This window comes from Macaca thibetana, chromosome 20 (genome assembly GCF_024542745.1).
Source record: "Macaca thibetana thibetana isolate TM-01 chromosome 20, ASM2454274v1, whole genome shotgun sequence".
Taxonomy (NCBI): Eukaryota; Metazoa; Chordata; class Mammalia; order Primates; family Cercopithecidae; genus Macaca; species Macaca thibetana.
In genome coordinates, this window is record NC_065597.1 from 10,376,889 (window position 1) to 10,396,030 (window position 19,142).

General features: G+C 56.3%; 1 protein-coding gene across 5 annotated transcripts; it reads right to left on the reverse strand.

Moving 5' to 3' along the window:
• Positions 1-18,742, reverse strand: FHOD1 (formin homology 2 domain containing 1). Of its 5 annotated transcripts, none has more exons than XM_050774903.1 (24): positions 18,419-18,742; positions 10,562-10,668; positions 10,117-10,181; positions 8,957-9,024; positions 8,779-8,884; positions 8,611-8,705; positions 8,234-8,345; positions 8,054-8,148; positions 7,818-7,961; positions 7,545-7,693; positions 7,137-7,268; positions 6,995-7,018; positions 6,606-6,659; positions 4,977-5,092; positions 4,277-4,887; positions 2,638-2,793; positions 2,232-2,414; positions 2,025-2,144; positions 1,783-1,944; positions 1,195-1,385; positions 908-1,100; positions 660-822; positions 387-584; positions 1-312 (listed from the first exon to the last, which is right to left on the reverse strand). In XM_050774903.1, the coding sequence occupies exons 1-24, from the start codon at positions 18,617-18,619 to the stop codon at positions 230-232; spliced, it is 3,528 nt and encodes a 1,175-aa protein (XP_050630860.1). In that variant the 5' UTR covers positions 18,620-18,742; the 3' UTR covers positions 1-229. The 5 variants fall into 5 exon arrangements, with proteins under 5 accessions (XP_050630860.1, XP_050630859.1, XP_050630861.1 ...); XM_050774902.1 differs by having other exon boundaries at positions 7,137-7,313; XM_050774904.1 differs by lacking the exons at positions 6,606-6,659; positions 6,995-7,018 and having other exon boundaries at positions 7,137-7,313.
• Between the last annotated feature and the right edge of the window lie 400 nt (positions 18,743-19,142).

Genomic DNA, 19,142 nt, shown 5'->3' on the forward strand with positions numbered 1-19,142 from the left:
TTGGATTAGTTAAGAAAATTTTATTTTGCTCTGTGAGTTCAAGGAGCTCACACACATGCACATGCACGTACACACACACACTTACATGCACACACACAGCTAATACTGCTTAAGGCTTGGCTCCTGGGCACAGAGTTCTGGGGCCAGAATTCTGCTCTGGGCCTTCCTCATTCTATCATCTCTTGCACTGCAGTCCAGGGTCCAGATAGATTTCCGGGATGCAGCACCTTCACACCTCCAGGCCAGGACCCTTGCTTAGTCCCAGTGCCTGCACCAGGTCATCTCCGAGCCCACTCTTTAACGTCCGTCTCACTGCAGGGACACAGTAGGGTTGGAGGGAGTTGATGGGGTTCAGGTGGGCAGCGGGGTTGTGGGGGGTTACTTACAAGACTTGCGGTTGCCGCGGGAACGCTTGCGTTCCCTAGCAGCTAAGGCACGAGGACTGCTCTTGGTCACTGACTGCACCAGAAGGTCCATGATCTCATCTGATGTATCACTGGGTAAACTGGAGCCTGGGGGTTCTTCTGGGGGTACAGTGGAGGGCCCCACTGTGGGCATGACTGGGGAGCTGCTCTGGACCATGCCTGAGGGAGGCCAGATAGGAAGGTCAGGCCAAGGTGGCCCTGGAGCCCATTCCCCACAGCAGCTATGAGCCTCACCTCTGCTGCGGCGATTGTGTGTGGTGTCCTCAGGCCTGCTGGTCAGCAGACTCTTCATACTAGCATGACTGTCAGCATCTCCCCGGCCTGGCCCACTGCTCACTGCTACTGGGACAGAGGGGTTGTTGGGGGCTTCCCCAGCCACACCTGAGAACTTCTCTGTCTGAAGAAAGAAGAAGGGTGAGCTGGGAGGAGTGAAGGAAACCAAGGAGGTGGCAGTGAAGACTAAGACCTGGAAGGGCACCCACCTCAGTGATCATGCGTCCCCGGGTCTTGTTACGCTCACGGTATGTGGCCCGCTTCTGCTGCTGCTGTAGTACTCGTTCCCGGCAAGTCCGATACTCAAGCGCAAATTCCCGCAGCGTGTGGCAGAACTGCGTGATGCGAACTTCACGGGCCGCCTGCGGGGTGTAGCCCAGGTAAAGCAGGAAGGCATGGAACCTAGGCAGGTCAGAGTGGGGAGGGACGGTGAGTCCTGCTTGTTGTCTGAGGGAGGGTGGTGGCCGTCCTGCCTCTCTTGGGTCCATGCCCCTACCTATTGCAGACACGGCGGTGCACTATCCTCAGCAAGGCAACACGGCGGGCACGCTGGGCCAGGAAGTGGGTGAGGCGGGCACGCAGGGCTGGGGCGAGCTCATGCTTGGCCAAGCTCCGCAGGCTCTCCTCAGCTGCCCAGCTCCGGCGCTCCAGCTGCCCCAGGTTCTCAGTCAGCTGTTCAAAGTCCACCTGAGAAAGCAAGGGGGTGTACATACTGTCCCCCAACACCCTGTAGATAAGACACGGCCCGAGGCTGCCTCTGAGCCAGACTGGCCAGCTTGGGCCCTGAGGACACAGACATTCAAAAGTTCATAGACTAGTGCAAGAGACACAAGTCCATTTGATTTGAATGAGGAACAGAAGGTTTATTGGGGGAAGTGGCAGTTCAACAGACCCAAAGACTGGGTAGGTGTGGCCAGGCCAATAGAGGAAAGAACATTTCTGGCAGAAGGCATAGCTCACACCCAGGTGGCTGGAGGAAGCCCTGGCATAGCAGCCCAGATAGGGAGAAGAGGGAGGAGCCAGGCCCAGGAAGCAGCGCTTCTCATGCCTCGTCCAGCCTTGGTTGATTCTGGCAGGTGCTAACCTTGGCACAGCGGGTCAGGGCAGGGATTTCTGAATAGAGGTCGGAGGACTCAGGCCGAGTCTGGAGCACTAGGGAGCAGAGATGGTGTAGCAGTGACTGTCGGCGCACCGTGTCTTTCACCTCTGACACCTTCTCCAGGTAGCTCAGCTCAAAGCCGCTGCTCTGAAAGGACCCTTTCTGAGCCTGGGCCTGGTTGGCTCCAGAACCCTGACTCCCCCTAGTCCCCATGTACTCTCACTCACCTGGGATCCATTGAGGAAGTTGCCCACAGCTAGGAGGGTAGCCAGGATGCAGCGGAAGGTGGCATTCTGTACCAGCTGTTCCATACCCACTTTCAGGTCAAACAGTGGCTCAGCAATTTCCTGGTATGGGAGACCAGGGACTCTTAGACTACGTGGTCATGATGCTTACCTGTCCCTACTGTCTGTCCCACTCCAAGATCCAGGTACCCGTTCCATGCTGTCATAGTCCAGCTTGAAGGCCCAGAGTTGTAGACGAGCAGCGAGGCCGCCAATGGAGGCAAGAGTTATCAGGAAGTTCTCGGCTGGGCCCAGGGGTATGTCAGGGTTGGCCAGCTGGGCTTCCTCAATCTTCTGCTGCTCTTCCTCCGTGGGCATCATGGTCAGTAGCTTCTGAGGATGTAGCCAGAGCCTGACATGCCCCACTCAGTGCAGGCCTGAAGCCTCAGGCATTGGTCTTGACCCGACCCTCAGTCATCTAGGGGAGGCCCCAGAGTCTGGGGACTGCCCTGCAGAAAGGCCAAGCCCATGCCCACCACTAGAGGGACAGGAAATGCCCACCTACCAAAGGAGAAGGCCAGACCTCCCTCCCACACCCATAGCTGGGTGACCCCACCTCTATGCCATCCTTGCTGACAGCAAACTCATCAAAGTTGAGCAGGGCAGCCTTAATGACATGCACAGGTGGCAGTGTGGTTAGGCCGATGTTGATGGCATTGCTGCGTTTGGGGTCCAGTACTGTGGTCATTGTCCGGCGGCCCTCACCAGCTTTCTGCATGGTTGGGGGAAGGGCAGTGTAAGACTGAGGAAGGGGGCCAGGCGCAGTGGCTCATGCCTGTAATCCCAGCACTTTGGGAGGCCAAGGCAGTTGGATCATGAGGTCAGGAGATGGAGACCATTCTGGCTAACATGGTGAAACCCCATCTCTACTAAAAATACAAAAAAAATCAGCCGGGCGTAGTGGCTGGTGCCTGTAATCCCAGCTACTCAGGAGGCTGAGGCAGGAGAATGGCGTGAACCCAGGAGGCGGAGCTTGCAGTGAGCTGTGAGCTGAGATCACACCACTGCACTCCAGCCTGGGCAACTGAGCAAGACTCCATCTCTCAAAAAAAAAAAAAAAAAAAAGACAGAGGAAGGGACTAGCTGGGACAGCAATCTAAGAGGGCACTGCAAGGTCCTCCTCTAGATTGCCAAATGATCCCACAACTGACAAACTGGCAACCTGGGATGTGTAAGGCATGGGGATGAGCTTAGATTCTTTTGAGACAGGACCTCGCTCTACCACCCAGGCTGGAGTGCAGTGGTGCCATCATAGCGCACTGCAGCTTAGCTTCTGGGATCTTCCTGCCTCAGCCTCCCAAGTAGCTGGGATTACAGGTGTGTACCACCATAACCAACTTTTTTTTTTTTTTTTAACTTTTTGTTTTTCCGCCTCCCAGGTTCAAGCCATTCTCCTGCCTCAGCCTCCCAAGTAGCTGGCATTGCAGGCATGAGCCACCACACCCAGCTAATTTTCATATTTTCAGTAGAGACAGGGTTTCACCATGTTGGCCAGGCTGGTCTCATACTCCTGGTCTCAAGTGATCTGCCTGCCTTGGCCTCCCAAAGTGCTGGGATTACAGGGGTGAGCCACCATGCCCGGCCAATTTTTTTTTTTTAAATATTTATTTATTTATTTATTTTTATTTACTTATTTATCTTTGAGACGAAGTCTTGCTCTTGTCCCCCAGGCTGTAGTGCAATGGCGCGATCTCGACTCACTGCAACCTCTACCTCCCGGGTTCAAGCGATTCTCCTGCCTCAATCTCCCAAATAGCTGGGATTACAGGTGCCCACCACCACGCCTGGCTAATTTTCTATTTTCAGTAGAGATGGGGTTTCGCCAGTTTGACCAAGCTGGTGTCAAACTTCTGAACTCAAATGATCCACCTGCCTCGGCCTCTCAAAGTCCTGGGATTACAGGCATGAGCCACTGCGCCCGGCCCAACTTTTAGTAGAGATAAGGTCTCACTATGTTGCACAGGCTGGTCTCAAACTCTCGGATTACAGGCGTGAGCCACCATGCCCGGCCAAGTTTAGATTCTAGTTGGGGCACTGCTGATCCCTTGTTAGGAGACCTTGGACAATTCCCTACTCCTTTCTTTGTCTTAGTTTCCCCATGTGGGAAGTGAGTGACTGGCTCCAACAGGTCAGATCCTTGAGCTCTGATTCCCTCCCGCCTCCAGTGGGGCTGCCTTGCAGATGAGTGGATTTACCTTGGAGGGCAGCACCTCTTTGGCACGAGACTCAAAGAGGTGTTCCAGCCGGGCTGTGTCCACTGAGACAGGCTCCAGTGAAGCCCAGAGGGTGGCGCAGGGCCCAAAGCGGCTTGCAGAGATTCCATGGCCCCCACCCAGCTTTAGCTCACGCCAGAAAAGTTTTACCGTCTTCCTCTTGGTGGGGACGGCTGAGCTGTCAGGCAATGAATGGGGAAGAGGGGCAGCCAGAGGTAGAGGTGGAGGTGGTGGGAACGGGCCTTTGATGGATGGGGGAGGTGGAGGTGGGGGAGGTGGAGGGACTCCCGAGAGTAGGGGCAGTGGGGGTGCGGGAGCTGGGACCTCTTTCCCAGCCTCCACAGACTCTACATTCAGCATGTCCTGGTCTTCCTCCTCCCCTAGATCTGAAAAGTCCAGGTCCCCAATAGAGAGGTTGGGTGCACGAGTAGGGAGCTCCCAGATGGGCTCAGCCTTGGGGCTTGCTGGCATCAGTGGCTCCTTGGGCTCTGGCTCAAGGCTTCGCTGGGCCCGGAGCAGGACACAGGGGGCAGGGCTCTGGGGTGTTCTGGGTGCAGGTGCTGTCTCTGGGGAGTCCCAGAGTTGCCGGGCATCTAAAGAAAGGTAAGGAGCTGTCAGTGCCATGCCCCCTGTGGGGCAACAGAGCAACAGGCAGGCTCTGCCTGCCCACCCACCTACTCACCTGGGTGTCCATCTGCCTCACTGGGCATGGCCTCGGCCAATGTCTCTGCCCGGCCCTGGGCCAGCGCAACCTGCTTCTCTGTTTCTGCTGCTGCCACATTCTCCAGGAACCGGGCTCTGAGGGAAGGTGCTTGTCAGTGACAGTGTCTGACACACCCCAGCCCAGGTACACATGCCTTGCTGAGCCCCTGGACACCACCCCCAATTGCAGGCACACACAGACACATGGGGAACAGTCCATGCACTGAGCAGACCAGAACCGCGCCCACCAAGGCCAGCCCTTCTTCAGTCCTCCACATCTGGGGAGGATTACTACCAACCCTGCATTCCCAGATGAAAATACAGGGAGAAGTTCTACTTAACATCTAAATTGCAACCTCGTTCATGTTCACTGTCCTGATTTTTTGTTTGTTTGTTTGTTTTTTAGAGACAGGGTCTGTCAGTCACCCAGGCTGGAGTACAGTGGTGTGATCATAGCTCACTGCAGCCTCAATCTCCTGGGCTTGACCCTCAACCTCCCAAGTGGCTGGGACTACAGACATGTGCCACCACACCCAGCTAATTTTTAAATTTTTTTGAGGAGACAGGGTCTCGCTATGTTGTTCAGGCTGGCCTTGAATTCCTGGCCTCAACCAATCCTCCCACCTCAGCCTCCTGAAGAGCTGGGATTACAGGTATGAATGATGCACCCAGCCAAATTTTTAAAAATTTCTTTGTAGAGATGAGGTCTTGCTATGTTGCCCAGGCTGGTGTCTTGAGTCTAGACAAGGACTCTTAGAGCAGGGGAAGGGGATAGCTGTCCCAATGGGCATATCAGGCTGTCCCTCCCTTAGCATGTCTGGTAGCTTCTGGGAGCCTATGCCTAGGAAAGGGCCTGGTAAACAGGCCAGGTGCCGTGGCTCACGCCTGTAATCCCAGCACTTTGGGAGGCAGAGGTGGGTGGATTACTTGAAGTCAGGAGTTAGAGACCAGCCTAGCCAACATGGTGAAACCCTGTCTCTACTAAAAATACAAAAATTACCCAGGTGTCATGGTGCAGGCCTATAATCCCAGCTACTTGGGAGGCTGAGGCAGGAGAATTGCTTGAACCTGGAAGGCAGAGGTTGCAGTGGGCTGAGATTACACCACTGCACTCCAGCCTTGGAGACAGAGCAAGACTCCGTCTCATAAAAAAAAAAAAAGGACGTGGTAAACAGTGGACCCTCAGTTTATGCTGAAATAATGGGTGCAATCCAGTGTCTCTTTTCTGGCCCCTCCTCTATTGGCTCTCAGTCCCTGCCTTTCCCTCAGCCTTAGGTTACCCCTCTACCCCTACACCACACAGCACCCTAGGTCCCCTCCCTCCTCGGTCCTGAGCTGAGGACATGGCAGAATGAGCCCCAGGTTGGGCGTCCACATCCCCATCTCTGGCTGCTAAGGTGTTGCTATTGAAGCACAGGGACCACTGTGACCCCAGTGAATTTGTTCCCAGTGCTTAGCCTTTAGGTTACTGAGGGGGCATATGTCTGGAAGAGGATAGGCCTGAGTTCCCTAGCTTTGGTTGCATCAGGCACGTGGAACCCCTGCTGGGGGAAGCAATGCTGAAGCCCTGAGCACATGGCAGGCCTGGCAGGCCGGCCTCTGTACTTACTCCAAACTGGCCTTCCCAGGAGGGGATTGGGGGACAGGTGGGCTCTCAGGGGCCCTGGGTAGGGAGGATGAGAGAAGAGATGGTAACTGTGGTGCCAGCTCCGTGGTTGCTCATACCCACACAGAGCTGGGCAGTGATATTGGGGTTCCTTCCCAGCCACAGTGGGAAGCGGGGCAAGGCATGACACGAGGAAACTAGAAGTGGAGGGGAGAGACTGACATGGAGCAGGACAGGGTGCCAGAAGAGATGGAGGCAGCAGAACAAGGGAGTGACAGATGGGGGCGGGAGACATGACAAGAGGCAAAGACAGGCAGAATGTCGGAGGAGAGGAGACCACAGGAGGAGGAGATCTAGTCAGAGCCTAACCCCACCCGCTGGCAGTCACTTACCAAGCGGGAGCAGTTTGGTGAAGTCTGGAAAGAGAGAGAAAGCACGCGTTTGGGCAGAGGAGGCTGAGTGCCCATGGAGGGGCGCAAAGCGGAGGGACAGTGGGAGAGAGGACTCCAGGGTGACTTCTGTCTCCCTGCTTACTTGTAGATGCTCCTCTCGCTGGAGGTGTCAGCTGAGGGTGCCACAGAGATGGTAGGAAAAAGGTTCACTGAAGCTCGGAGGCCGGAGGGAGGGCCCACAGGGCTGGAGGTGGGGCCTGTCAGCGGGGCGGGGCTGGTGAAAGAGGTGGGGCCTACCGGTGAGGCGGGGCCTGTGGGGCTGAAGGCAGGGGCTGTCAGTGGGTTGGGGCCTGAGAAGCTGGAGGCGGGGGCTGTCAGTGGGGTGGGGCCTGCGGGGCTGGAGGTGGGGCCTGTCGGTAGGGCAGGGCCAGTGGGGGAGGTGGGGCTGTCTGTGGGGCGGGGCCTGAGGGGTTTGGGGTCAGGGCTTGACAGCTCACAGGGCCTTGGCTAGTAGATCCACCCTTCACCATCTACGGAGGCTCGTACTTACCCAGGTTCCAGGGCACGCGCGGGGCAGCCCCCGCCTTCCAGCGAACGGCGGCTCCTCTTGCCCTCCTCAGAAGAAGGCTTTCGTCGTTCCCGCCGCCCACCGCCGCCTGGGGCTTCTTCGATGTCTCCATCCTCCAATTTCAGGGCGTTCTAGCAGAGGTGCACCAGGATGTAAGAAAGTGGTTAACATGCATGCAGGTGGGGTGGGGCGCTGGGGACAGCGCTTCTCTCTTCCTTCCTTCCAATCCCCCTCAGAGCGTAGGGCCCGGCCCACCTCGTAGAGCACAAGTTGCGTGCGCAGGTCGACGTCAGTGCCTGCAGTGCCCAGGTGGCGCTGGACCAGCGCTTCCATGCCCTGCTGCTCCAGTGCATCTGTCACATCGTAGAAGGAGTCCTGGTCCGGGAGCGCCGCCAGCGTCTGGAGGGCAGGGATAAGAAGGCAAGGCTGAGGTTGGTGGGGAGGTCAGGAGCCTGAGCATCCCAGAGCTGGTACCCAGTCCTTGGCCAGACCTTGTTGATGAGGGTGACCGTGTACACCAACAACTCAGGGTCAGTGCCATTCTTCTCCTCCAGGATGGATACCAGATTGGCCCAGGGAGGAGCGCCTGCCACACAGAAAGTGGAGCAGTCATGGGGGGATGGGTAGGAGAGAGGGCTCTGAGTGGTGGGGGAGAAGGGACAGTCTCTGACCGGTGGCGCTGGCCACAGAGTTCACTGCACAGATGAACAGCGGTGCGTTGTTTTCGGAGTATTCTACAAACACCAACAGCAGCTTCAGGGCTGTCTTCACCACCAAGCGGGACTGAGGGGAGAGGTCAGCACATATGAGTGGGGCTTAGGCCAGACCTGTGCCAGCTGTTGCTGGGGAAGGGGAAGGGCTGCTGGGGCTGGACCCAGAGAGAATCTAGGCAGAATGACCCTGGCTTCAGGCCCAGGCACTGAAGTGCCTTCTAGGCTTAAGAGAGGCTTAGATTCACTCCCTTCCAGCCCACTTTGCAGAACGGGAAACTGAGGCCCAGAGAGAAGCACTAGGCAAAGGGTATAAGGCTGGGTGGAGAGCCACTTACCAGGCTGGCAGACAATGTGTACAGCCACTGAATAGTCTCACTGTGGGCCACCACCCCCAGCATTCCATCCACAAAGAGCATCAGCTGGCCGAGCGCTGGGGACACAGGGATGGGCAGAGTCAGCGAGGGTCGCTGGAGCAGGGGTCATGGGGGAGGGAAGGGGCTGACCTCTAAGGATGTAGCTCTGGTAGTTGTGGTCGGCAGCAGCACCCACACGGATCAGGCAGCTCAGCCCCTCCGAATGCACGAATTCAGGCACGAGGTCTTTGTCCTCCTGGAGGCACCATGGGGGAGTTTAGGGAGGCTTGGGCTACACACTTACTCCCAGCCCACTGCGAGGCCTCACCTGGAAGATCTGCTTCAATGAGAAGAGGGAGCGGCGGAGCTCAGGGCCACTGGAGCCATACAGCTTTTCTGCAAAAGGTAGGGTATGAAACCGTCAATGGGACACAGACTCACTGTCTTCCTCTACTTGGATACAACCACAACTCTCCACCAAAGAATAGTCTAATATATATATATATAAATTTTTTTTTTTTTTTTTTTTTTTTTGAGACGGAGTCTCGCTCTGTCGGCCAGGCTGGAGTGCAGTGGCCGGACCTCAACTCACTGCAAGCTCCGCCTCCCGGGTCCACGCCGTTCTCCTGTCTCAGCCTCCCCAGTAGCTGGGACTACAGGCGCCCGCCACCTCACCCGGCTAGTTTTCTGTATTTTTTAGTAGAGACGGGGTTTCACCGTGTTAGCCAGGATGGTCTCGATCTCCTGACCTCGTGATCCGCCCGTCTCGGCTTCCCAAAGTGCTGGGATTACAGGCTTGAGCCACCGCGCCCGGCTATAATTTTCTTTTTTTTGGTCTAAGAGACAGGTCTCACTCTGTCACTCAGGTGGAGTGTGGAGTGCAGTGGCACAGTCATAGCTCACTGCAGCCTCAAACTCCTAGCCTCAAGCAATTCTCCCACCTTGACCTCTCAAAACACTGGCATTGCAGGCATGAGCTACCACGCCCAGTCTGTTCTAACATTCTTTTTTTTTTTTTTTTGAGATGGAGTCTTGCTCTGTTGCCCAGGCTGGAGTGCAGTGGCACCATCTCAGCTCACTGCAAGCTCCGCCTCCTGGGTTCACGGCATTCTCCTGCCTCAGCCTCCCAAGTAGCTGGGACTACAGGTGCCCGCCACCACGCCCGGCTAATTTTTTTTATTTTTAGTAGAGATGGGGTTTCACCGTGTTAGCCAGGATGGTCTCAATCTCCTGACCTCGTGATCCACCTACCTTGACCTCCCAAAGTGCTGGGATTACAGGTATGAGCCACCGCGCCCGGCCTTGTTCTAACATTCTTGAATCCCCCTCCACTCCCACCCTGGCCCTGGAAGGAGAGGTCAGGATAGGGAGAGGGAGAGCACATCCAGCTAAACATACTTTGCCCACTGTTCAGCACAGGCCTGAAAGTGAGCCAACTGGGCTATGGGGAGGAGGTGCTGCTGGACACGGATGCCCTCACACACTCACCCAAGATAGCGTTGACCCTCACAGAGAGCTGGGTCCGAAGGATCAGTGTGGGCTTCCGCCCTTTGCTGAAATCAAGGATCTCCGTCAGCAGCTCCCAGCCCATCCCTCAGCATCCCTCCCCACAAGCCAAGGGAGCCAAAGACCTCCCCATGCCAGCCCCAGCCCAGCTTGTTCCTCCCAGCTGCTCCTCCAAGGACCCAAGGGTTGGTCAGACAAGAGGGTTGGTGCAAACACAGGTATCTCAGGTATGTGGGAGAGCCCCTGACTCCCACCTTGGGCAGCAGGTAACACTGGCTAGGCTTTAGAATTCTCTTGGCACACTTCCCTGGGGCAGGAGGTGACCCATGGCCCAGGCTAGTGATCGAGTGTCTCAGCTGCTGACATTTGAGCCAGCCCCTGGCAAGGGTGGGGGTAACCTTGCCTCCCTGGCCCCATCAGTTCTGACCTGATCTCTTCATAGAAGCCCTCCAGCATCTCCCGCTGCTCTTCCAGGGACAGCTCAGGGTCCAGGTAGTATCCAGAGGGAGACACTTGCAGAGCACAATCCTCCAACTGGGGGCAAAAGGAACAGCTGTGAGACTGAGGAAGAGGTGGCAGGGAAATGTATGAAGACCCCTGACCTCTTACCTACCACTTGGGGGGTGGCAGAGAGACACAGGGTCTGCACTACAGCTGTGCATTCCTTCAGCATTTGCTTCTCAAGCCCATCTGTGTCAGGCACCAGGCTTTCTTGGCCTTTGTTTGTACCATCTCCTCTCTTGGCTGACACCTACCTATTCTTTAGGTTGCTATGCAACCCACTCCACCCTGTATGTATGCTCCCCTCCGAGACCTTCCACACAGCATTCTAATATCTGAGCCACTGGTCTCCTCCTCTAGCTTCATTCTCTGGGTTCAGGCACTCCGTCTGTCTTGCTCCCTGCTTTATCTGTAGAGCCTGGCATAGCACCCGACACACAGTAAGCACTCACTAGGACTTGTTGAGCTAATAAACACAGATGAGGAAGGGGAATGGAGAGAAGATGGGAGGAAGTTCCTGCCTTCCAGGAAGCTCACAGCCCTGTGGGGTGATAAGCTGTAGTCACAAAGAAGCCCCAGAGAGAAAGTGTTAAGATGGCTGGGAGGCGCAAACCCACCTGGGAGAGTGTGTCTGTGTGTGCGTGTGTCTCAGTGAGTAAGAGGGTGAAGACAGTGTCTGATCCATAGACTTCCCAGTCCACCAGATTTCAGGGTCTTTGCCCTCCCCCAAGGCGGGCTACAGTTACAATGGTCCTAGCTGGACCTCAGAGACACCCAAGGGACCTATTAAAAAACCAACTTTAGGCCAGGCGTGGTGACTCACTCCTGTAATCTCAGCACTTTGGGAGGCTAAGGAGGGTGGATTGCCTGAGGTCAGGAGTTCGAGACCAGCCTGGCCAACATAGTGAAACCCTGTCTCTACAAAAATACAAAAATTAGCCAGGCAAGATGGCAGGTGCCTGTAATCCCAGCTACTGGGGAGGCTGAAGCAGGAGAATCGCTTGAATCCAGGAGGCAGAGGTTGCAGTGAGCCGAGATTATGCCATTGCACTCCAGCCTGGGAGACAGAGCGAGACTCCATCTCAAAAAACAAAATGAAACAAAACACTTTAGAATCTGACTCAGTCTACAGTAGGACCCCAAAGCCTGCCTTTGTAACAAGCAGGCACATGCTCCATCCACGTGTCCATGTTTCCCTCCCCAGGCTCTCCTCCCCCGCCACAGGGCATGGCACTTAGCCCCTTGAGAAGTGCCTGTAGAGAAACCTGAGGGAGGTGACTCCCGTGTGTCAGAGGGTGGCACTCTGCCTCTCCCAGACACCTCCCCCCATTGCACAGTACAGGCATGAAGGTTCAGCAAAGTCCCCTTGACTTAAGTGGCTCTGGCCCTTGAGATGCCTTGGCCCAGGGAGAGCCCACCTCTGGAGAGGCAGGGGGTCTTCTGGTCTCCATCTTACTAGGCAATGTCAATTCCAACATTTGTCCTGCTGTTTGGTCAGCCCTGCCCTCTTCTGGACCCCGCCCAAGGGCTTCCAACTGGCCTTGGTCCCCTGGAGAAAAAGGGAGTCCAGTTCCTGCCCCAGCCCCCGCCTCTGTTTAGCACCCCTTGCTCCTGCCTTAGAGCCTGACCTGGCTCTTTCCCCACAGTTTAACATGTGGGGCCCTTGGGTGACCCCCTTCCCCCACCCGCCTGGGACCTGGGACATAGGACAAACACTCCAGCCTGTTCTCTGTCCCACTTCCTGCCTGGCTGCCTGCCCTCCCCAGGGTGCCTTGGGCGGGCCTGGCTGCTTTCCCCTCCCTGGGAGCAGAGTCATCTTCTCCAGGGCCTACTGGGAACAGGCCTGAGAAGGGGCAGCAAGGCCCGAGGGCTGGGGTATCTTGTCCAGGGCCAGCTCAGCTGAGGGCAGCCCACATTCTTCCTGATCTCTTCCCACATGGTGACTCAGCAGCCTACTACCCCACCCCCATTCAGGCATAGCCACATCTCCTTCCCTTGGCCTGGAAGATTCTGGGACCCTAGAAGAACACATCTACCCCAGAGTCACCCCCGTCAGGGATCCCCTCGAATCACACACATATAGAACATCTCATTCATTTGAACATTCATGACCAGGCTGGTTTTAGATGCAGAGGACCTAGGAGGAATCAGACACTGCCTCTGCCTTCCCTTCCAGCCCAGTGGGGCAGATGGGCAGACAGACAGATTTGAGTCAGAAAAAGCTCATGAATGTGGAATCACAACTTCCATGGGGGCTAAGAAAGGGGAGGGGCAGAGTGCTATAAAGATAAACGGGAAGGGAAAACATGTTACACCTGGTAACTGCTTACACACCCAGGTATAAGATCGGGTATGCACTGGCCAACACAGGCCGAAGCAGCACAGCCCCAGAAAGGTCAGGCCCACCACGCTGTCCTGCCTCCTTGCATACTGTAATCCCAAGGGAGCAGAGAATGTCCCTCTTCTTCTAGGACACCTGCATCCATCTGGGGCAGGGTCCTGAAGGTTAAATGGTCCACCTTTTTTTTTTTTTAGATATGGAGTCTTGCTGTGTCTCCCAGGCTGGAGTGCAGTGGCGCGATCTCGGCTCACTGCAAGCTCCGCCTCCTGGGTTCAAGCGATTCTCCTACCTCAGCCTCCCGAGTAGCTGGGATTACAGGCATGCACCACCATGGCTAATTTTTGTAATTTTAGTAGAGACAGGGTTTCAGCATGTCATCCAGGCTGGTCTTGAACTCCTAACTTCAAGTGATCCGCTCGCTTCTGCCTCCCAAAGTGCTGGGATTACAGGTGTGAGCCACCGTGCCTGGCCAACGGTCCACATTCTCTAGTCTCCTCAGCTGAGCAGGTTCAACCCTGTCCCTTCGCTGTGGTGGCAATGTCCTCCTTAGCCACTTTGCCTGTCCAGTCCTGCTAGGGCCCTATTTCTGGGGAGGTCCTGGGAAACAGGCAGTCCAGTGCCTTCCAGGACAGTGTTTCCCCACACCCAGCTGTCTGTCCTGGGTGGAAGTGTGGGGTGGTAGGCTAGAGTCAGGCAAGCAGCAAAGAGCAGGAGACTTCCTGCCAGCAGGATAGCACTTGTCCCTCACACCCCTGGCCCCTTCCTGAGGTCACCCTTCTGAGAGAGCCAAACCTCTGGGTCTTGTTTCTCACACCCTGTGGCTGGGCCAGGCCTGAATAAGCCCAAACCCTGGTCCTTGCTGACAGGGCTTAAGGTCAGCATGTAGTATGGGCCCACATCCCTGACACCTGCCTGGCTCTTGTCTTCCTCACTTCTGTGGTCTCTGTCTTGGGGTGGAGTCTTTCCCCCATTCTTTCCAGGCTCAGCTTCTCACTTTGGCCTCCAGCCCACTATTCTCTTGACTCTTGAGGCTCAGGCTTTTCTGAGCACCCAAAACCAACTGGTTATATATGGTTTTATATGCAGGGTCAAGCTCAGGGGACTATGGTGTCTACTTCTCTGTCTCTTTCTAGATATCTATCTATCTATATATAATATATAGATATAGATCTATAATACACAGGTAGATGTCTATAGATATCAATAATTTATATCTATATATAGCTATATATCTGTCATATATACACATCTGTTGCATATATCTATTATATATTTTTTTCTCCCTTGTTTCTTTGGACTGTCTTACCCAATATTTTTAATAACAGTGTAATCAGGTAAGACTGAACATACCAGAGCAGGGTACAGGGAAGATGGAAAAGAGGCGGGATTATAGGCTGAAGGGCTTCTGTTTTAGAAAATAATTGGTTAATTGCCTCTTTTGTCTCCTTTCCTATAAACACAGGACCCTGTGTTCTGAAGACCCTCCTTTCCTGTTATCGTGGGTCTCCAACTAGAGTGTGACTTCCTGAATAAGATGACAAGGATGGGCCTTGGGGAAGGAAATCCACTTTTATTATCTTTTGTTATGCTTCCTCTGTGCCAGGCACCGGGCTGCCTCTTTCTTTTCTTTCTTTTTTTTTTTTTTTTAATTTAATAGAAATAGGGTCTTGCTATATCACCCACTGTTCTTGAACTCCTGGCCTCAAGCAGTCCTCTGGCCTTGGCTTCCCAAAGTGCTGAGATGACAGGCATGAGCCACCATGCCCAGCCTGAGCCACATATTTCATTTGATTCTACCAATAATCCTTTTACAGATAGGGAAACCAAGAATCAGAAAATGAGCGCATTGCCCCAGGGTGCACAGCCAGGAGCCAGGGCTAATTGACCAAATCTTGGGCAGATGGGCCCTGGAAATGCTCCAAGGAACCTTAGAGGGGAGGTGGAGTGAGGGCTGCGGCCAGCACGATTGCCAAGAGCTGAAGACATCCTCTTAGTTTTCTGGACTCTGCAAATACCCCAAACTGGTCTTCCCAGTTCCAGTAAGGGAACACCAAGACACACGCACCCCATACAAGCTAGGATAATAGTATCTACCTCTGCCAGAACCTAGGTGTCAGGGTCCCTCACCAGGCTGCAGCTCAGCCACTCTGTTCCAGAATGACCAGCAGATTGGATAGACCAGCCCCAGGGGAGGCTAGGAGACCAGGACTCATGCCCACACCTCAATTTTCTACAATCTCCCAAAGGCTCCTGAGATGTAAAAAGGCTAGAGTGGGTTGGGATAGGGTCAGGAAACATTCCAGGACAGTGCCACCCCTGTCCTACTTATTTTTAGCCATAGCTAGGGAAACAAAGTTGCTAGTAATGACCAGATTTATAGGGCTGTCTCCACTGCCAGGAGGAGAGGGCTTTCCTGGCCTTCGCAGCAGGGTCAGAGAAGCACCCCAGGTCCCCCTACCTGGAGTTCAGGGAGAAGTCGGTGCTATACCAGGTGTGGTAAGACCTTGGGTATCAGGGAGAGGCTCCTGAGACACTTCCCAGAGGGAAGGTAGAACTGGGAAGCTCTAGATTAGGAGATGAGATGCAAGGCCAGAGGGACACATTCTCCCCTGGGGCAAAGGCAGGTCCCTGAGCTGGGGGAATATTTTGGAGGGGTGGAAGGCGCTCCTGAGTTCCCCCAGGGACACTAGGCCTGGCCCAATGCACTGTCAGGCTCCCTTCCACCAACCAGGGCCAGGAGATGAGTCAGAGGCTGTGGCCAGGAGCTTCCTCCTAGACTAGGAGGAAATGAGCAAGGGTTTCTGAGATCTGAAAGCTCTTTAAAAAGGAAGCCCCCAAGGGAACTCTAGGGGTTAGGCTCTGCCCAATGGGGTGTGTGGGTGGAGCCCCAGGGAGAAAGCAGACTGGCCTCTGTACATCCCCAGGGACGGGGCTCATCTGCTGGGATGATCAGGGCCAGTACCCACAGGAGGACAGAGGCCACTTGGCTGTGTCCTGTCCTCTGCTGGACAACTGTACATAGGACAAAGCAATGAGTAGAGAACCCCTTCCTCTTATTTCTGCCCTACAGCTTGGGACAGGGATGTCCCAGTTTCTGGGCCACCTCTCCCCTCTAGAGGGCCAGCAAGACAGGCCTGAGTCATGTCTGTGACTCTGGGGCACCCACTTACAGGACTACGGGAGGAACAAGCTGTTGACATTTCCTGCAAGGAGCCCTGCTCCCCCTCGCTCAGCTCTCTGATGTCCCTGCCCCTGCCCTATTCTCAGCCCCTCTTCCTCCAGCCTTCTATTCTGGGGCTGTGGTCACAGTTTATATTTGGGTTGAGCACATCACAGTGCATCTGACCATTCCTGGCAGAGTTGCTAGCCCCAGGGAGTCCTGGCTTCTGGCATTTGTGGTAACCTAGTGTGCCGCCTCCTTATCCCTGTGGGGGAGGGGAGGCAGTCCTCAGGTGCTCCAGGTGGGAGAACATTAAATCGGGGAGACCAGGAAGGACTGCATTGGGGATGAGGAACTTATATTCTCCACGAGAGCTCAGTAGTGTCTTCAGTTAAGGAGCAGGGAACACAGGGCAGAGCACCTGGTGGGGTTGGGTGGGGACAGGGGTCCCATGAGAGGGAGACAGAAGGGGTGGTTCTGAGCCTCTTTCTTGCAGCTGACCTACCAGGCTTGCCCCCAGTTGGGAAGAGGGGTGTCAAGGGGCCGGGCACCATGGCTCAAGTCTGTAATCCCAGCACTTTGGGAGGCTGAGGTAGGCAGATCACCGTCAGGAGTTTGTGACCAGGCTGGCCAACATGGAGAAACCCTGTCTCTACTAAAAATGCAAAAATTAGCTGGGTGTGGTGGTGCACACCTGTAATCCCAGCTACTTGGAAGGCTGAGGCACGAGAATTGCTAGAACCCGGGAGGTGGAGGCTGCAGTGAGCCAAGATAGCCCCAGTGCACTCCAGCCTGGGGGACACAGCCAGAATCCGTCTTAAAAAAAAAAAAAAAAAAAAAAAAAATGCAGGGGTGGTGTCAGGGCTAGGTCCAATCCTTGAGTGGCAGGATAAGAGGAATACCATATTTTCTCTAGTGCTCCACCCTTATTTCAGGACCCGGACTTTGGGAGCCTGGGAGCGGGAACCAGTCTTAGTTCAGCACTCCTGTCTTCCCAGCCCCCATCCTGAATGGGAGGTGGCCGCCAGCTGCACACGCTTCTTCCAGGCACACCTCAATTTGCCCCTCCGAATAGGGCAGGACAAGCGGGGGCTGCGTCAAAACTCTGGCGGTGAGCAGTGTGCTGCATTCTTCCAGCCATGGCCTTGAAGCCGGGGTTCTGGCCTGGACACGCGCCACCCCCCAGGCCAATAGTCTCACCACCCCTCCCGCCAGCGCTCAGAGGCGGGGCTGGCCGCAGCGCGAGGAATGCGGGCTGGGGGCCCGGGGCACATTCCAGGGGAGACCCTGGGCCCAAGGGGCAAGTTTACGCAACTCGGCGCCCAGCTGAGGCTGGGAGCAGGGAAGGGCACCCACCCCGACTCTCTCTCTTCCCCAGCAGTTCTCTTCCCCAGCAGTCTAGGCGGCCGGGCTGGTGTGGAGCCTGTGGGGGTGGTAGTGTGCCTCCCAAAGTCCTGGCCCGGAAACAGCGTGCCGGAAAGGGCTGCTTGCGGGGGGCTGACGGCGGCGAGAGGGAGGGGAGAGGAGGTAGGCTGGCCATCTGGAAAAGGGCCTCTTTCCGCACTGTGCACAAGTCGGCTTCGGGGCGGCAGCAAAGTAGGGCAGGCCGGCGGTTTAAAATTAGCCCGGCCCTCCCTCTCACTTCCAGGCGCGGGCCGATGGGCGGCGAGTGTCCGGGGGTGGGGGCGGGAGCGGTGACTCAAAGGGCTTTTCCACCCGTGCAGCCTCCTGCGCTCTGCGGATGCCGGGCCAGACCGCTTCCCGGGGACTCCCCTCACCCCGTGAAGTCTCTCCTCGGCCGGCACTCCCAAGTTCCCATTGACCTACAGAGTCAAGCCCCAATCCAGCTTCTTGACACCGCAGGAAACCTCTGCCACCTCTAGTAGCCCGCGCCAGGCCCGCCCCTCCTCGTGGTCCCGCCCCCACCTCACCTGAAGCAGGTGGAAGCTGGTCCCTCCCCAGCTCCGCCTCCAGGGTCCGCTACGGCCCAAGCGGCTACCGTCATCCTGACCAGGGAAGCCACCCTGGCAGACGGACGGCGAGGGGAACTCGAGCACCTCCCCAGGTGCTTGACAAGTTCCTAGCACCCCTCTTCAGTTTCCCCTCAACTTGAGAGGGGACTCCCCCGCAGGCGGGGCAGAGTGGACCCTGGGACCCCAGCCCAAGACTTTTCCGGAGGAGAACACTCGCTCCAGCCTCTTCAGGAGGGGCACCTCCCACCAGCTTTCATGGCGCCCACCCTGAACCCCCGATCGCCCCAACCTTTCTCCGGCCCCCCTCACCTTGAGCGGCGCTCCCAGCAGGCGGTGCAGCGCGGGTATCTGCGCGCCCAAGGGCAGCGCCCCGTCCAGGCTGCAGGTGGGGGCCCGGCGCGGCTCCGGGAAGTTGGCACACGCGAAGGGGTCGGTGTCTTCCAGGTACTGCACCCTCACGGTCACCACTGATACCGGCTCCTCGTCCCCGCGATCTTCCCCGCCCGCCATGGCTCCGCGGCCGGCTCGCGCGGCGCGCCTCGGAGTCCCGACCCCAGTGCAGCTTCTACTCAAGCACACTATAGCTCCGCTCTTCGGGCCGGGCCGGACCGGACGCGGCTGGAGGGGCGGGGCCAGACGGAGGCGGGGCCGAGGAAGGGGGTGGAGCCAAGATTAGTCCCCGAGTGCGCGCGTGGAGGTAACCACTGCCGGAGGCGGGGCCGGCGCTAGCCACTCACAGGGCCCGCTGGGAATCCCGTTAGTTCACTGGCTAGGAGGGCGGGAAAGGCCGAGCTCGCGCCCCGCCTTCGAGAACGCGCAAAAGGCTGGAAGGCTTTCTTAGGTCTGGGGGTAGAGAGGCTGCGTTCTCTCTGAGGGGTGTTAAGGCAGATGGGGCAGAAGTTTCCTTAGATAGTGGCCGGCCAGGTCTCCCTCAGTTGAGGGGCAAGATGGCCCTTATTCCTTCCATTTGAGGGATGAGTGCTTATGGTTTCCTCATTTAGGGAAAGCAGTGAGAGGGGTCCCTTCAATTTGG